This window comes from Sciurus vulgaris (genome assembly GCF_902686455.1).
Source record: "Sciurus vulgaris genome assembly, chromosome: 16".
In the NCBI taxonomy this organism is placed as follows: Eukaryota; Metazoa; Chordata; class Mammalia; order Rodentia; family Sciuridae; genus Sciurus; species Sciurus vulgaris.
Genome location: NC_136477.1, coordinates 33748033 through 33764829, shown reverse-complemented (window position 1 = coordinate 33764829; position 16797 = coordinate 33748033). Strand labels below are relative to the sequence as shown.

The 16797-nt window shown below is 37.2% G+C and overlaps 1 protein-coding gene and 1 long non-coding RNA gene across 3 annotated transcripts in view; one reads left to right on the top strand and one right to left on the bottom strand.

The window, feature by feature from the left end:
* LOC306645874 overlaps positions 1-13865 on the top strand; it is a 29309-nt gene extending 15444 nt beyond the window's left edge. For both annotated transcript variants that reach the window (XR_013759751.1, XR_013759752.1), the window contains exon 3: positions 13520-13865. This is a non-coding gene — a long non-coding RNA (uncharacterized lncRNA). The remainder of the gene's footprint in view (positions 1-13519) is intronic.
* Positions 1-16797, bottom strand: part of GADL1 (glutamate decarboxylase like 1) — a 506342-nt gene that overhangs the window by 97566 nt on the left and 391979 nt on the right. Inside the window, exons 12-14 of the mRNA XM_079113990.1 lie at positions 13940-14056; positions 8794-8858; positions 8440-8521 (exon numbers count right to left, since the gene is read on the bottom strand). Of these exons, the coding sequence (XP_078970116.1) occupies positions 8440-8521; positions 8794-8858; positions 13940-14056 (264 nt within the window). The remainder of the gene's footprint in view (positions 1-8439; positions 8522-8793; positions 8859-13939; positions 14057-16797) is intronic.

Below are 16797 nucleotides of genomic sequence, written 5' to 3'. Positions count from 1 at the left end.
TTGTAGAGGTCTTTCACCTCTTTTGTGAGATTGATTCCCAAGTATTTTATTTTTTTCGAGGCTACTGTGAATGGGGTAGCTTTCCTAATTTCTCTTTCTGAAGATTCATCACTTATGTATAAAAATGCATTGGATTTATGGGCATTGATCTTGTAACCTGCTACTTTACTGAATTCACTTATGAGTTCTAAGAGTTTTCTGGTGGAATTTCCAGGTTCCTCTAAATATATAATCATGTCATCAGCGAACAGGGATAGTTTGAGTTCTTCTTTTCCAATTCGTATCCCTTTAATTTCTTTGATTTCTCTAATTGCTCTGGCCAGAGTCTCAAGAACGATGTTGAATAGAAGTGGTGAAAGAGGGCATCCCTGCCTTGTTCCAGTTTTTAGGGGGAATGCTTTCAGTTTTTCACCATTTAGAATGATATTAGCCATGGGCTTAGCATAAATGACCTTTACAATGTTAAGGAATGTTCCCACTATCCCTATTTTTTCTAGTGTTTTGAGCATGAAGGGGTGCTGTATTTTATCAAATGCTTTTTCTGCATCGATTGAAATAATCATGTGATTCTTGACTTTAAGTCTATTAATATGGTGAATTACGTTTATTGATTTCCTGATGTTGAACCAACCTTGCATCCCTGGGATGAAACCCACTTGATCATGGTGCACTATCTTTTTAATATGTTTTTGTATGCGATTTGCTAAAATTTTGTTGAGAATTTTTGCGTCAATGTTCATTAAGGATATTGGTCTGAAGTTTTCTTTCCTTGATGAGTCTCTGTCTGATTTAGGTATCAGTGTGATATTGGCTTCATAGAATGAGTTTGGGAGGGTTCCCTCCTCTTCTATTTTATGGAATACTTTGAGAAGTATTGGAATGAGCTCTACTTTAAAGGTTTTGTAGAACTCGGCTGAGAACCCATCTGGTCCCGGACTTTTCTTTGTTGTTAGGCTTTTGATGACTTCTTCTATTTCAGTACTTGAAATTGGTCTATTTAAATTGTGTATGTCCTCCTCCTTCAGTTTAGGCAATTCATATGTCTCTAGAAACCTGTTGATGTCTTCGAAATTTTCTATTTTGTTGGAGTAGAGATTTTCAAAATAGCTTCTAATTATGTTTTGTATTTCAATCCTGTCTGTTGTGATATTTCCTTGTTCATTCTGAATTTTAGTGATTTGGGTTTTCTCTCGTCTTCTCTTTGTTAGTGTGGCTAAAGGTTTATCAATTTTGTTTATTTTTTCGAAGAACCAACTATTTATTTTGTCAATTTTTTGTATTGTTTCTTTTGTTTCAATTTCATTGATTTCAGCTCTGAGTTTAACTATTTCCTGTCTTCTACTACTTTTGGTGCTGTTCTGTTCTTCTTTTTCTAGGGCTTTGAGCTGTAGTGTTAGGTCGTTTATTTGTTGAGTTTTACTTCTTTTATTAAATGCGCTCCCCATGAAATAAATTTCCCTCTAAGTACTGCTTTCATAGTGTCCCAGAGATTTTGATATGATGTTTCTTTGTTCTCATTTACCTCTAAGAATTGTTTAATTTCCTTCCTAATATCTTCTGTTATCCATTCATCATATAATAGCATATTATTTAATCTCCAGATGTTGGAATAGTTTCTGTGTTTTACTCTTTCATTTATTTCTAACTTCAATCCATTATGATCTGATAGAATACATGGTAGTGTCTCTATCTTCTTGTATTTGCTAACATTAGCTTTGTGGCATAATATATGGTCTGTTTTAGAGAAGGATCCATGTGCTGCTGAGAAGAAAGTGTATTCGCTCTTGGTTGGATGGTATATTCTATAAATGTCCGTTAAGTCTAAATTATTGATAGTGTTATTGAGATCTATGGTTTCTTTGTTCAATTTTTGTCTGGAAGATCTGTCCAGTGGTGAGAGAGGCGTGACTGTGGAACCAACCTAGATGCCCTTCAATTGATGAGTGGATAAAGAAACTGTGGTATATATATACAATGGAATATTACTCAGCCATAAAGAATGATAAAATTATGGCATTTGCAGGCAAATGGATGAAATTGGAGAATATCATGCTAAGTGAGATAAGCCAATCTCAAAAAGCCAAAGGACGAATGATATCGCTAATAAGTGGAGGATGACACATAATGCGGGGGAGGGAAGGGTTAGTGTTAGGGTTAGAGTTAGGGTTAGGGAGGGGGGCAAGTATGGAGGAAGGAAGTACTGTATAGAGGGTAAAGAGGGGTGGGAGGGGTGGGGGGAAGGGAAAAAATAACAGAATGAATCAAACAACATTACCCTATGTAAATTTATGATGACACAAATGGTATGCCTTTACGCCATGTACAAACAGAGAAACAACATGTATCCCATTTGTTTACAATAATAAAAAAAAAAGGAACTGCATGTCAATATCTTGAGCCAAAGAAGTAGCTTGAGAAGGGAAACCAAAATGTCAACAGAGAAAACAGATAAAGTTTGTATCTGTGTTTATAAGTGAACAAATATCTTGCCTATCAAACTGACATAAGTACCTCTTCAATGTCAAAGGTTAAAATGTACACACACACATACACACATACATAACTCTGCCAGTGGGACTGTAAATTATTTTTTAAGGGAATTATGGAACAAGTATGAAAAAGCACCAAGAAAGTTAATCATGGTTCTTCCACTTCTGGAGATTTATCCTGATGGGAGATTAGAGGATCTGCACAAAGATTTAACCTCAGTGATGGCAACCAAATTTGTAATAGCCAAAAACCCAAATCATCTAATTGGTCAGTAATAAGCATTAGCCAGATTAATTATAGTATGCCAAAATGACAGAACACCAGGCAGCTATTAGAAATTGTACAGAATGCACGTTGGTGTAGAACAATGTTCACAATTTTGTTAAATTAGAAAATGCATGCTAAAAGCAAAACATGCTGCAAATTTTGTAAATTCAGCATAGTGAATGTGTATAGTAAGGCATATGTGCCTAGGGAGATACATCAAAGACATCTTTGGATATTAGTGTTCTATGTCTCCTCTTCTTCATCTTTCTCTTTATCTGAATTTTCTGACTCATCTATGATTAACATGCATTACTTGTGGAATAAAAAATGTAAAACTGGAGATGATTTTTAAAAATCCATAAGGTAAGGTCAACATGATCTTTCTGAAAAAAGAAAAAGAAAATATCTCATTTGCATTCTCTGTGGCTGATGGGTTCACCAGGAAGGCTTTGTAAGTTAAAATCAGATGACGATGGTAGGTAGAAATGAAGGGGAGCAATCTACACTCAAAAATCTTCTGGTTAGCACATTTCCTGTTCTCCTGCATCAAGTTTTTTAGCACTAAAATGTCCCTCTAATAAACACTAAAAATCCAAAAAGCCGATATTGAAATTTGCTGTATCTATGCAACTGATTCTTAGAATATATCGCCTTTTATTTTAGATCAAAGCATCAAAACTGTCTTTGATCCAAAACAGCCATGTAGATCCAGCATTTACATCTGAAGTCAACGTATTTAGAATCACAGATTTTTTTTTAATCCCTGATTTTCTTTTCATCCCTACCATGCAAAGACGGTGAGTGGTAGTACCTCTTCAAGAGTACCAGAGATGCTTTGTATCTGAACCAGTCCTTCTTTCCATGCAGGACATTAAAAACACAAACAGAACCAGCTGGTCATCAAATGATGGGCATTGTGAACAATGTCAGCACTCTCAGCACGCTTGGGGTACAAATTAGGGAGTTAGCTTCCACCTAAACAGCAGTAAGCTTGCTAAGCAATTGCTTTCTTTTAACTCGAGTTACCCCTTCCATCACCTGGAGAAGTGAGTTCAGATTAAAATCACTGTTCATCCACTACTGCCAGAAGTATACTCAAGCCCAATCTGGGATCCAGTAACAGAACTCATCAGTTAAAAGTGTAATCATTGTATCTCAGAGTCCTCAAAAGGAATAATTTGGGGTGGGAGAAAAACTGAAAACTCCTAGTGACTGCTGACATGGAAACAGATATTTCTGGGATTTTTAATGTATTTAATCAATCATTAAATTTCTCCATGATTTTTAATGTGGTTTTCTTTTTTTCTTTTTCAGTGAATACTTCCTAGATACTGGGTGCACAGGGGTGACTATTGGACACAGACCCTTTCCTCTTCCAGCTTACATTCTAGCAGGGGGGAACCATCTGCCATGAGAAATTATAATTACAAATAGTAGTAAGCACCACAAATCAGGGAAATACAGTCTCAGAGAGAACAATGGGAGAGGTTAGTTTACCTTTGTTGGTTCTGGAACCCTTAAAGAGGTGGCACTTAAGTTGTGACATGGAGGGTGAAAGTCACTCACATCCCTCATGACATTGTCAGAGTTCAAAACACAACCCCAATACATGTCATCTTGGAGGTCACTCTCCGACCTTCTCCTGCCTTCCTCCCCTGAACAAGTGATAAAGAATTCTCTGAACTACCACCTATGAAAGCAGTTCATAAGACCCTCATTCCACAGGTGTCCTGCCCCATATCTGGAGGTCAAGAAGGATCTGGATCAGCATACCTTGCTAAGCTTTCACAGTTTATCACCACTAGATTAAACCCTACGTCCTCCACTCACACTTGCGTATGACTCAGCCATAAACACACTCTGTTTTTCCTGAGCCACAAAAATTTTTGTTAAGTAAATTTGTTAACGCTTTTCTCTTGCTAATCTGCCTTTCATGATGTAGAAGAGTCATGATCATGACCAGTGAGGAAAAGGTATGGCCTTTTCTCCCAATCTATTCTCTCAATTTCATTGGCATCACTCTACCCTGGCCTTCCTACTACCTGCCTGACAAATCTGTCTCAGCCTTCATAAGGCGATCTTCCTCTTCTATCCAATCTTTAGACTCTGAAATTCTTCAGGGCTAAGTTCTAGGCCATCTTCTTTTCTCAGTCTAAAGTTCCTCCCAAGGCATCTAATCCATTTCTATGATCTCAGAGATCACCTCTGTCAATAATTTCTTAATTTGACTTTTCTACCCCATACTTATTTTCTTAGACTCAATTAACTGCTGCAAATAGATATCTCAGTGGAATCTCAATTTTAATGTTAATGTAAAAATAAAGATATTTCACTCTTTTTTTTTTTTTTTTTGCAGTGCTGGGGATCAAATCCAGGGCCTTATGTTTGAGAGGCAAGCACTCTACCACCTGAGCTATCTCCCCAGCCCAATATTTCACTCTTGAAACTTCTCCTTCTCCATCTCCCTAAACAGGACCATTCACTCAGCTACCATATAAGTAATCAAGGAATCAACCATGATAACTTCTCCTTCATCTACCATATCTAATTGGCAATTCAGCTGTGTCCAGTTGAAACCTGAGATATATCTAGAATTTCACAACATTTTTTTCAACTCCTTTGCCATCAACTCAGCCAAACTTCTTTCAATTTCATGCAGCCTTGCCTCCAAATTATTGCCTTAAATGCAAATTTCCAATTACTCTCTGGTTTTAAAGTTCTCCCATTTTCTGAAGATCAAGTCTAAAATCATTTGAATCGTTTCTAAGATTCTGTATGATCTACTTACTGCTTAATGCTCTCGTCTCATTCCATGTCAATCTTCACATTATTATTGCCACAGTAAATTTCTTTCAGTTTCTAAAATTTAAAAAGGACTTATCTTTCTGCAAGAGTTTGCACATACTGCTCCTTCTACCTGGAACATCTTAAGTTTCCCAGCTACATGTGATCAAAGCATGATACTCATCTCTGTATCAGATGTGAGTATATTGCACCGTAAGCAATAGCTTACCCAATGAAGATGATTTCAACAATAAAGATATTTAATTATCGCTTATCACAAAAAAATCTGAAAGCAGGCACTTCCTATGTTGGTACAAGACCCACATTTTTCCTTTTCTTCTCTGCCATTCTGTACATGTCAGTGTCCCATGTTCTGATATAACTGTATCCAGGCTAGAAATAAGGGAGAAGAATGCTCATTTTCAGAGTAAAATCTTTCTTAAAAGCCTTCATCATATTTCCCTTCCTTTGCATCAGCCAGTTCTATATCACCTGGTGATGAGACTGCTTTTGTGAGTATCTGGGGATAGGCAAGAAGAGAGAGGGGATGGAATGGCTGTTGGTTTTAGGATCAGTAGTGTCTGACATTCTTTAATGCACTGATCAAAAGAACAATCAGAGATGGATAGAACTACAGACCGTTGATTAACTGAAATAAGTCAATCTCAGAAGGTGAAGAGTCCTATGTTTTATCTCCTATGTGGAAACTGAGAGGAAAAGGAAAAGAAAGTCAGAGGGATCCCACTGAAAATCAAAGGGAGATTAGTAGAGGAAAGGGACCCAGGGGTGAAAGCCAGGGAGGGAGGGGGAAGTATGGGGAAATGACATTGGACCAATCATATATTGTTTGCATGTAATAATATGCAACAACCAATTCCATCATTAGGTATGACTATGATGGAAAATAAAGGATGGTGGGAGGAAAAAAAGACAAAATAACCATTAAAGGAATAAATATGTTCTTTTTGTTCACTGTCTTTTCTGTGAGATAATAAACTCTTTGACTCTGGGAAATACATCTATTTTATTCACTGCTGTAAGCCTAAAATCATCACAATGCCAGGCCCACATAGATCAGTTAGTGTTGACTGAAGGTACAAATTAGTGAATATTAAAGAGCATAGTAGAAGGAGAAACCAGTTTCAAAGGAGACAAAAAAACTGCCAAGACGAAACTTAAACTGATTGCCATACCATATTTCAAATCTCATAGTTGAACTTTCTATTTCATGTAAATTGAAAACAATCTTTTCATTGAAAAATTAGACATTATTTTTAAAGTGCTCAATTCTTCACAGAGTAACTGCAACTCTCCTAACCTCTCAATTCCTACCATGTGAGTAGACACAGGCATTATTATTATCACTGAGATGCAGGAATAAATTATATTTTTAATAAAATTTTAAGCCCTGTTAAGGAGTTCTATGATTCAGAACAATTTAAACTATCTTCTGTACATACGTATAAATCAATTCTTGGGCTCCATCACTCAAATACCATTCAAAAGTAGATAAAAGCAAGTTATTTAAAAGAATACATATAAAATTTTTGGTCTAAATTTTCTACTCTCAAGAGTATCATGCCAACAGATAAGTTTGTAATTCACGTTGGCTGAATAGGGAGATGGCAAATGTAAAATGTCTGGCATAAGAAGTATGCTGGGTGCATTTTTGTTCTTATATCTAGTCCAAAAGGAAGGGTTTACTCCTATCTCTACCTTGTCCTAAGTATATACCTATGTTTATTATGTTCTTTGGATTGCGAATGATATGGTAATCTTAAACTATATTTTCCTTGTAAATAAAGTCACCCCACAATTTAAAGACCTAAATTTAAAAAGGCAAATGATTTTGAAAGGGTCAAAACCAAACTGACAAAAGATTTAGAGGTACATTCACATTCCTGAGGGTGTCTATTTCTACAGATGCAAATTTTTTTCCTAGTTTCTGATGGACATTCTATTTGGTGCTGTCAAAATACATAGGGCATTGACTTACAAACATCATATTAAAGAAAAATTTAAAAGATCTTAAATATCAACACATGCAAGAGTAGACTTCAAGTTTTTATTTGAAAATTTTAAAAAAATCCTTAAAAACAGAAAATGACTTTAACATTGGCAAAGGGAGTCCCCCAAAGAAAAAAATATCAACAGATGGCTGAGAAAGATCACCCACATGCAGAACACAGATCTTGAGGAGGCAATTCTAAGAATGAAGTAGCACTTACCAGCCTGGGCCACTTCCCACAAGGATCCTTGTTTAACCCATGGAAAACACCAAACTTATATCATGGGCCAAGAGAAACCTCAACCCTTTTCCCATTTACCTCATAGTAATCCAGATGAGTTTCTAGCTGTCCCCAGTATACTCAGAGAAACTAAATACCAGTCACTTGAGACCAGCAATCCCCTAATAAATCAGCCTTCCATGATCAGTCCTGAACTAGCATCTTCCTATGTGAACAGGCTATTAAACCCTAGCTAAGCATATTAAGCATTCAATTTAATGTATGACACACATCTGTTCCACTTTCTCAGTGAGCAGAAGTTTCAAGACAACTTAAATCTCAGACTTAATCAACAAGGAAAAAAAAAAGTCTTGGCAATGTTTAAAACTGAGTTTTAAAATATAATCCAAATGAGGGCGAGAGAGACCATTTTGCTGTAACTAATGAGATTATATAATACCTAAATCAAATCCTCAAAATTACCTGAGAAGAAACACTAGCTCTTTTATCTCTGCCTATTTATTTTTTTCTTTCATGATTATCAACATTTCCCAAAGACCTTCATGTACACCTGGCCCAAGACATCAAAGAAGAAGCAAAACTGGCAAGCCTTTCATAAACATGACAATTTTGTAGAAGGATGCAGAAGGACCATAAAAGGATAACTCACAGACTTGTCTTTCACAAGTAGAGCACAACACTGGATTCCAGCCATCAGCATCTTGTGCGGGTTCCAGGCCACCGAGTCAGCCCTATTGTGTTCAAGAAAGAAAGGGACAGAGTAGGAAGGGGACTTGATTAGTTTCCATAGGCAGAAGGACATTCAGTCCTCACACAGAAGTTACTGCTCTACAGGATTCCTTGTCTGAGTCATCTGGGGGACTTTAGAAGCTTTTTGTTTTGTTTTAGGAAAAACAATGATTTCATTTTTGCCTATTTTCTGAATATCACTTCAACGGGCAAGGTCCAAAGAGATTCCTTTGCCTAAATAAAAGTCAGTCGCAAATGAGGAAAGGACATTTACCTGTGGATACCATGTAGAAGCCTGCGGTGCTTCCTTGACATCAAAGCTGAGCCACCCCAAGAAGCCTGTTGAGATATTTATATAACCAAAGCAATGTTACTTCCATGTTATTTGTTTACCAGCAGGTTGTCATAGAAAATCCTCAGTGATCATCTCAATCTGTGTTATTTGGTGTTTGGTTTTGTGTTCTGTTAATAGATTTATACTCCAGAGAATTTTTTTTCTTGTATTTTTTTCTTCTTTCTTTGGAACTGAGGATTGAACCTAGAGCTTCATGCATATAAGACAAAGGCTTTACCACTGAGCTACATCCCAGGCCCAGAGGATTTTAATCTCTGGCTCTACTTAGGCAACCAGAACCTCTTCACAACAGATGGGCCCCCATTGACCCTTAGAATGTACATTGGCACATCATAAATACATTGATACATTAAGGAGAGATTTAAAAGACAGTCCATGCTCACTTGAAGCCTAGAATCTAAAAGGGATAATGTCTTCACAAAGCTGACATTTTGACATTCATCCTGTATGGTGAGTCATAGGTTAATGACTGGAATTCTAAGCAATGAAAGAGGCACATTATTGACAAAGTGGATGGAAGGTTCACCAGGATGATTAGGTGGCAATTTATCCTTTAATGAAAGATCTTTTCAGTCAAATGGCATTCAGACACATTTGCAAATCAAAGGTGGAAGAGTAAAGGAGAGGAAGCTTGGGACTTCCAAGGAAATTATTCACTGGAGAGGTAAATTTTCTGAATACAGGAGAAGGGAGCTGAGAAAGGGGAAATAAAAGGAAGTCCCACAGTCAATAGGTCAGGAAGTAGGGAGGAACGATCAATGTAGGAAATACAAAAGTCAGTTTGATCCTTGAAAATTGTGCGAACTTCCAAATTTTAATTTAGTAGGACGATGAAGGATAACTACAGTGAAAGAATCTGGCGGAACTAGCCTGAGCTAGGTTGAATGCCCTCACATTTATTTAAATCTCATAATATCACCCTGAGGATGGAGTTATTATCACCTCAATATTTATAGATCAACTAAATTTCAGAGGTGGTAGGCTAATTGTTCAAGGTCTCGTGGGTGATAAAATCAGATCTAGGATCCCAAACCCATTCTGTATTAGTAAAGGTGACTATTGGACAAATTGGGGAGTAAAATATAGGAATTGAGGGTGATGGATATGCTTTATTCAAGAGGTGAGTTCAAGAGTTTCTGAGGATATAGAAAAGGTGTCCTACTTCAACTATAGAATTTAGTAAGATAGGTAGATAACAATATCACACAGAAAGAAATGTCAGGATTGTATTCACCATGAATGTGAAAGATAAAGGAAATGAGGCATCTCTATGACTCACAGTTTACTTCCAAAGTTGGGGTCACTGGTAACCAATAAAGAAAAAGTACAGCACAAGGCACTCCGTGACCTCGAATCCCATTTAAAGGCAACTCTCTCCTTGAGCGCTGGGAGTAGCTTGAGGTGTGTTAATCACTCAATTATACAGGTTAAAAATGAACTCACTCTCAGAGTGAGTGGTCCTAAAAATGAATGTGTGCTTAAATTTGAGTCCTAGGACCATCTCTGGTCTCACCTTAGTTTCAGCCCTGATGCCAGGAACTAATGTCTTCAACACTCCATGAGGTCCCCAAAGGCTTTTGCACTCTGATGTGTCTTGAGGATTGTGTGCACAAGTCCCAAAGACACCCAGGGGCTGCCAGGTAAGTGTTCTTACTGCACTGCCTCACAAAGGATCTGGGTGACTAAGGTGCGCAGCTACGGCAGCAACTGCCTTCAGCATCAAGGAATATCTTATCCTGGCTTACTAACTGAAGGTCCCCAGACCTGAATTTTGAGATCTTGACCCTCCAAAACATTAATATGATTTATATATTAGGTTCTCTTACTTCCATTACACACCCTAAATACTAGCACTTTTTAAAGGCATTAGTTCACTGGTTTACCAAGTCATTGGCCGGGTTAGGAAGAGCTCAGTCATAAACTCATTCCTCAAAAGAACAAAAAGGAACCCAGCAGATACCAAAATCCACACATGCCAAAGTCCTTTTATAAAATGGCATATAACCTAGGTAGTCTTCCCAAATAGTTTAAATGAATTCTAGGTTATTTACAATACCTAAAAATATAAGTGCTATATAAATAATGGTTACAATATAATATCTAGGGAATAATGACAAGAAGGAAAGTTCGTACATCTTCAATATGGGCACAATTTTTAAAAAATATTTTTGATCTGCTGTGTTCCCGGAACCAATTCCTTGTGGATACAGAGAGATGATTGTCTATGCCTTTTTTAAAAAGGCAAAACTATGAAATCAATGTTTGTTAGGGACTGGGAGAGGGAGGGATGAATGGATCAAGCAAAGAGTATTTTAGGGCCGTGAAAATGTATGATACTATAATGGGGATATGTGTAATTATACATTTGTTAAAACCCATAGCATGTACAACACCAAAAGTGACCCCTAATATAAATTATGGATCTCACAATGGAACTAAAAGAAGAAACAAATAAAACTTGTGATGCCAATATTCTACTTCTATTTGCTTTCCTTTTTCACTCCCTAACAATAGAATTTCAAGAATAGCAAGTCAACCACTCAAATGATGAAGGAGCTCGATTTTGCATCTCTATTGGAGATGTTATTTATTGAGCTAATACTATATGCCAGGCACCACAATATGTTACTTTGCGTATTTTTCTCCTTAATCAACTAGCTAATAAATTACTAGGGAAACCAATCTTAAAAGAGAGGTAGAAGCAGAAGTGGCATCTAGATTCTGCAGCCTCTAAAGCCCATGATTTCAAATGCAATGCTGCAGTCTTCCAGGACTCCTAATGGATAGTGGGGAGACAGCAGAAAGTCTTGCTGGGAACATGAGGCCCTAAAGAAGCCACCAGACTCTGCTTCAAAGGAGAGTGAGCCAGCCCTGCCTTGTTCTAGTCAGACTTGAATCCCATTTACTCTCACAGAGAAAGGATAGTCCTGGAGGGAAGAGACCCTCACAAGACTAGGGTTTTTTCTTATTCAGTTGTTTAAAATGCATTATAATTAACCAAACTTTACCTATCAAATATTCACCATTATTTGTATACCACTGAGGGGAAAAATCATCAAAATACTAATTTCAAAGATGTAAGAATACATTTTTAAAAGTACAAGATAGAATTAATAAAGTATGGTATATATGCAAAGGCAAATCAGTTTTATGGAAAACTCAAATAAGTAATCATAATGACATCTTTAAACAGAGATAAGTAAATACCAGTTCTAATATTTGAAAAACTCTTTAAAATACTCTTTAGATGATTTCCAGTAGGTCAAAGCAATTACTGTAATTTTGTTAATATTCTATCTTCAAAATTAATAAACTTCCTGTGGTATGTGAAGTTTCTTTAAGATCAGCTATGTATTGCTATAATGAAATGTTTTCTACAGATTGAACCCCTATAATAACAAAGATTGGGCAAATATTCTCTCAACGTTAGAGCTTATTAATTTCTCTAATATGTCAGAAAGACCGTGGTCAAATTTAATTGAATATTACAGGCATTTGCCAGATACCTACTATGTGCAAACAGAATAATTTGATTTGGCTTACATGTTTCCTTAAAGAAGTGTTTTCTTCAAAAATTCAACCTTTAATTTTTCGAAAACCCAGAGAGCTTTTCATTCTTTCGAACAAATCATAATTCTCTCTAAGCCCCATAAATCTCTTAATATCATTCCCAATTTAACAACTGCTGTAGTTACTCTGTTTTACATAAACTATATAATCCATATTTGATGCTTCTTTTATGAGAGTTGAATATTCAAGTACAATTGCTGATGTATTAAATTGTTTCTCCTTATTTCTACAGTTACAAAAGTACTCACTTCATATTATCTTTTAGGACGTAATGTATTGTTATGCTTCTAAGTCTATAAAAATCAATAAGATGTAACTTGGAATATGAACAGATACAAATACAAAATCCCATTTTAAAAAGTTGCAAATAATCTACCTGAAGTAGTGCTACTGGCATGCTAATCATCTAGTAAGCTTCGTAATGCGTGCTGTTTTCACCAAATATTGTCACACATTTAATGAAAACCTTGAACTTTGGAGGAATTCCCTTCACATCATATCAGCCACACTTTATTTTGAAACCATAAAATCATCTGAATTCTAAAATGTTATGGAGCTGTGTCTTCCAAATGCTCAGTCACCTTCTGTTTACCAAGTCAAAAAATATTTTTTTCTGATGAGGATCTGAGCCATTCCTCCAGCAGAAGGAAGTTCCCTAGAGTCTCATCAGAATGTTCTAATGCCCCTTTTCTTGGGTAGAATCAAACTAGTTATGTTCTGGTCTCACTAAATAAATAAATATATAAATAAGAAAAAAAAAAAATGAGAGATAACCAAAAAGCTCAACAATAGTCACAACTAGTTGAATTCAACTTTTTAACTCCTGAATAAGTAGATTTAAAATTATCTTTAATTTTAGGGAAACTTTATCATGAATAACCCCAGGACTCACAAAATTAATTAGAAAAAGAGCCAATCTTTTAAGTTAGAAAATTACACAAGAATGTAAATCATCTCAAACCTTCTTAAATAATTATCTATGATAGATACATATAAAACTGGTTTTAATTATGGCATGCAATTAAATAATGTAGTTTTTACATTTTTCTGGCTGATTGGAATCTTATAATTTCAGAGCGAGAGGATATTCTACCAACCACATCAACCATCTCCCTTTACAAAGGAAGAAACTGTGATCTGAAGGCTTGAGATCACAATGAAGAAGAGGCAGATTAGAATCCCACTTCCCCCTGCCCAAAATTTCCTAATACCATGGTCTCAAATGTATCCCTGACTTCAGCCACCTCAATGACTCAGGGAGGCAAACAGATAGCCCTGGGGAGAGGGACAAAAAGTGAAGTAAAATCCAGAAAATTAATCAAAGTTTCCATGAAGTCTTAGAATTTTCCTCTTTAACCCTCACTGAAAGTGACATACTAATTTGCCCAGATTAGAAGCACAACTAAAAATAGTTGGGACTTCGCATCTAGGTTCTGAGAACACGCTGCAGAAAGACGAAGAAGTTTGACAGGTGTGTGTGAGCAGGTGAACTTACATCCACGTGAAGCCAGAGGCCGTGCCTCTCACAGATGTCAGCTATTTCATCCAGAGGGTCGAAGGCGCCCAACACAGTGGTGCCAGAGGTGGCACAGACAAGAAATGGTGTTGTCCCCTGTGAGAAGGATCCACACACAGAGAGAACTGTCACCAACACCACCGAAGTTGGTTGGAAACACAAAGCGTTATGCATCCAGAGATCAATACCGGCGTTGTGGAGGAGGTGGTTAATTCAATGGGTGTATTTAAACTTCCACACTGTGTGGACTTTGGTCTCAACAAATGCTAAGAGGGCAGTAGTCTTTTGTGATAGGTCAATACACAGCCTGGCTATTATTGCTCTCATTTTCCTTCTGTAGTATTCTGTGCTCTAAGCATGGCCCAGGCAGAATAAACAGCCTCAACGGCAAAGGCAAAATGACATTCTGTATGCACATTCCAGTTTCTTCCTGGGGGAGTATCTTAGGCTTCCATAGTGCCAGCATTGTCACCCTTCTCCAAAACAAAAAGGAAAATGATTGGAAGACAAACCACTCGGTGGGTAAACCACACAGGACTGTTTGTCTCCTTGTAAAGTTAGCGTGGTTGCAAAACAAAGAATGTGTTCAGGTACAAACCCAGCAAAATTTGAATAGAGAGAATCAGGCACTCTTGTGGGGAGGCCTTTTCCACATGGGTGCTACAGTTGAGAAATTCACTGGAAAGTACTGGAAAAGAGCACTTGCATCATTCCTGCCATGATTATTCCTCCTCCTCCACTTGTTGCTGCATCTTGCAGAGAGAACAGGTGCCAGTGGAAGATGGGGGAGGAAAGGGAGAGTATGGGGGCACACACAGAGATGAATGGTAATGGCAGTCAAGCTAGCCAGGCACCCTAACCCCATTAAGGGACTTTACAGGGCAGAGGAAGAATACAACAGATTGTTTCCAAACAGATTGATCCCAGCATGGCAGCAGAGATGAGCTGCTTACTGTGAAAGCATCCCGGAGGGAAAACTTACAGACCAATGTAAGGTGGAGACAAGCAACTAGAATCCTAGGATTCTAGAACACCTGAGGAATAAGTGACTCCTGCCACTTCACTGCCTGTGAAAATCATTCTACTTCCATTTAGCATGGAGTTATGTTTTTCCCTCGGTTTTATCAAGAAGTGCATTATTATTGCAATATTCTTTTTTATCCTTTGATGCCAGGGGTGGTTGTGTTTTGAACCAAACTCATTCCAATTTAACTGACCTTTGACAGAAAGATGTTATTTCTCAACAGAAAGTGGGGCAGAGCAAGAACACTTGGTCCCACATCTCCAAATTGAGATGCACAGGAATCAAAGTGATGGTACATAATGAGTCCAGTTGCCATTTTGGGAGACATCTGTGACACACAGAATCGAGTCTACCCCAAACCTCTCAGCCAGGCCAGAAGGTGAGAGAGCCCTTGGGAAACCATAGGCTTTGGAAATTCTTCCCTGTTCTCAAACACAACAGATTAAGTCTTTATCATGTCAGTGACCTAAATGAAATGAGAACAGATGTACATCAATCAACAAAAGAACAAAAGAAGTAATTTGCTAAAGCTGTTTAAGGTGTCTTTTAATGGTTGGACTTTCCCTCATAGACTATATGACACTCTGACAGCTGTGGGAAAATACCTATGCACACTATCGTAGCCTATTAATGAGTTTTTCTCACCTTTAAAAAAATGTTCCTATACAACAGGCCCAGAAATTAAACTTTTGCAATCTGGATTTAACCTTCCATATTTTTTTCCTTCCTCATACCTCATACATTAACAAGAAAATTCAGTAGACACGTTATTGATCATATGCTGCCAATGAGCTGTATTCCCTAAGAAAGTTTGTCATTTCAAATATTCATACACAAAAATGCCTCCAAAATATTCTGTGGTCATACTAGTTCAGGCTTGTCAATAATCACTTTAAAACCTCTGGTGCCTTACGGTTTTCACTGTCTTTGTAGTAGCATCAAGTAAAGGTCACTGCTTAAAAGATTTTTTAATGGATTTGTGATCCACCAGATACTTGAATCCCAGCAGACACAAAAAAGCTGATGTATGGTTCCCTACATCTGAAACCCTAAGAGTTAAAAGCTTGAAACAAAACAACTAGGTCTAAGCTACTGAGGAAAAAAAACTACTCATCATGTATTATCATCTCAAAATGGATGCTAGGTTTGTTCAGAATAAATCCAGGCTAAAGTATTAGCTGACTTAAAAGAAAACCGAAAAGACATATCAGCTCTAACCCTCTTGCCCTACTTTTAAATGTGTCTAAAGCAATTTTTTTGACTTTTAAAAGACTTTCTTTTATTAAGTTCTCAACTTTAAAATTATGTTGGCTTCATATATTTCATAAAACAAACAAAAAATTGAGCAAAAAAAATAGCAACTGCAGTGGAATAAAACTCACTGTGCTAGAAATAAGAATTGTTGCAGCTCAGTGGTAGAGCACTTGCCTAGCACACACTGGGCCCGGGGGTTCAAATGCCAGCAACGCCAAACACAAGAAAGAGGAAGGAAGGAAGGAAGGAAGGAAGGAAGGAAGGAAGGAAGGAAGGAAGGAAGGAAGGAAGGAAGGAAGGAAGGAAGGAAGGAAGGAAGGAAGGAAGGAAGGAAGGAAGGAAGGGAGGGAGGGAAGGAGGGAAAGAAAGAGAGAGAGAGGAAGGGGGAGGAGGGAGAGAAAAAGAGAAAAAGGGAAAGGGACAGAGAGGAAAGGAAAGGAAAAGAAGAAAAGAAATATGAATCATTAATGATACCAAAAATTTGGGAGACCATGTTTATAGAAAACTAACTCAGTATTTGGAAAAATTGTCAGTAAGGGAAAGAATAAATCATTGATCC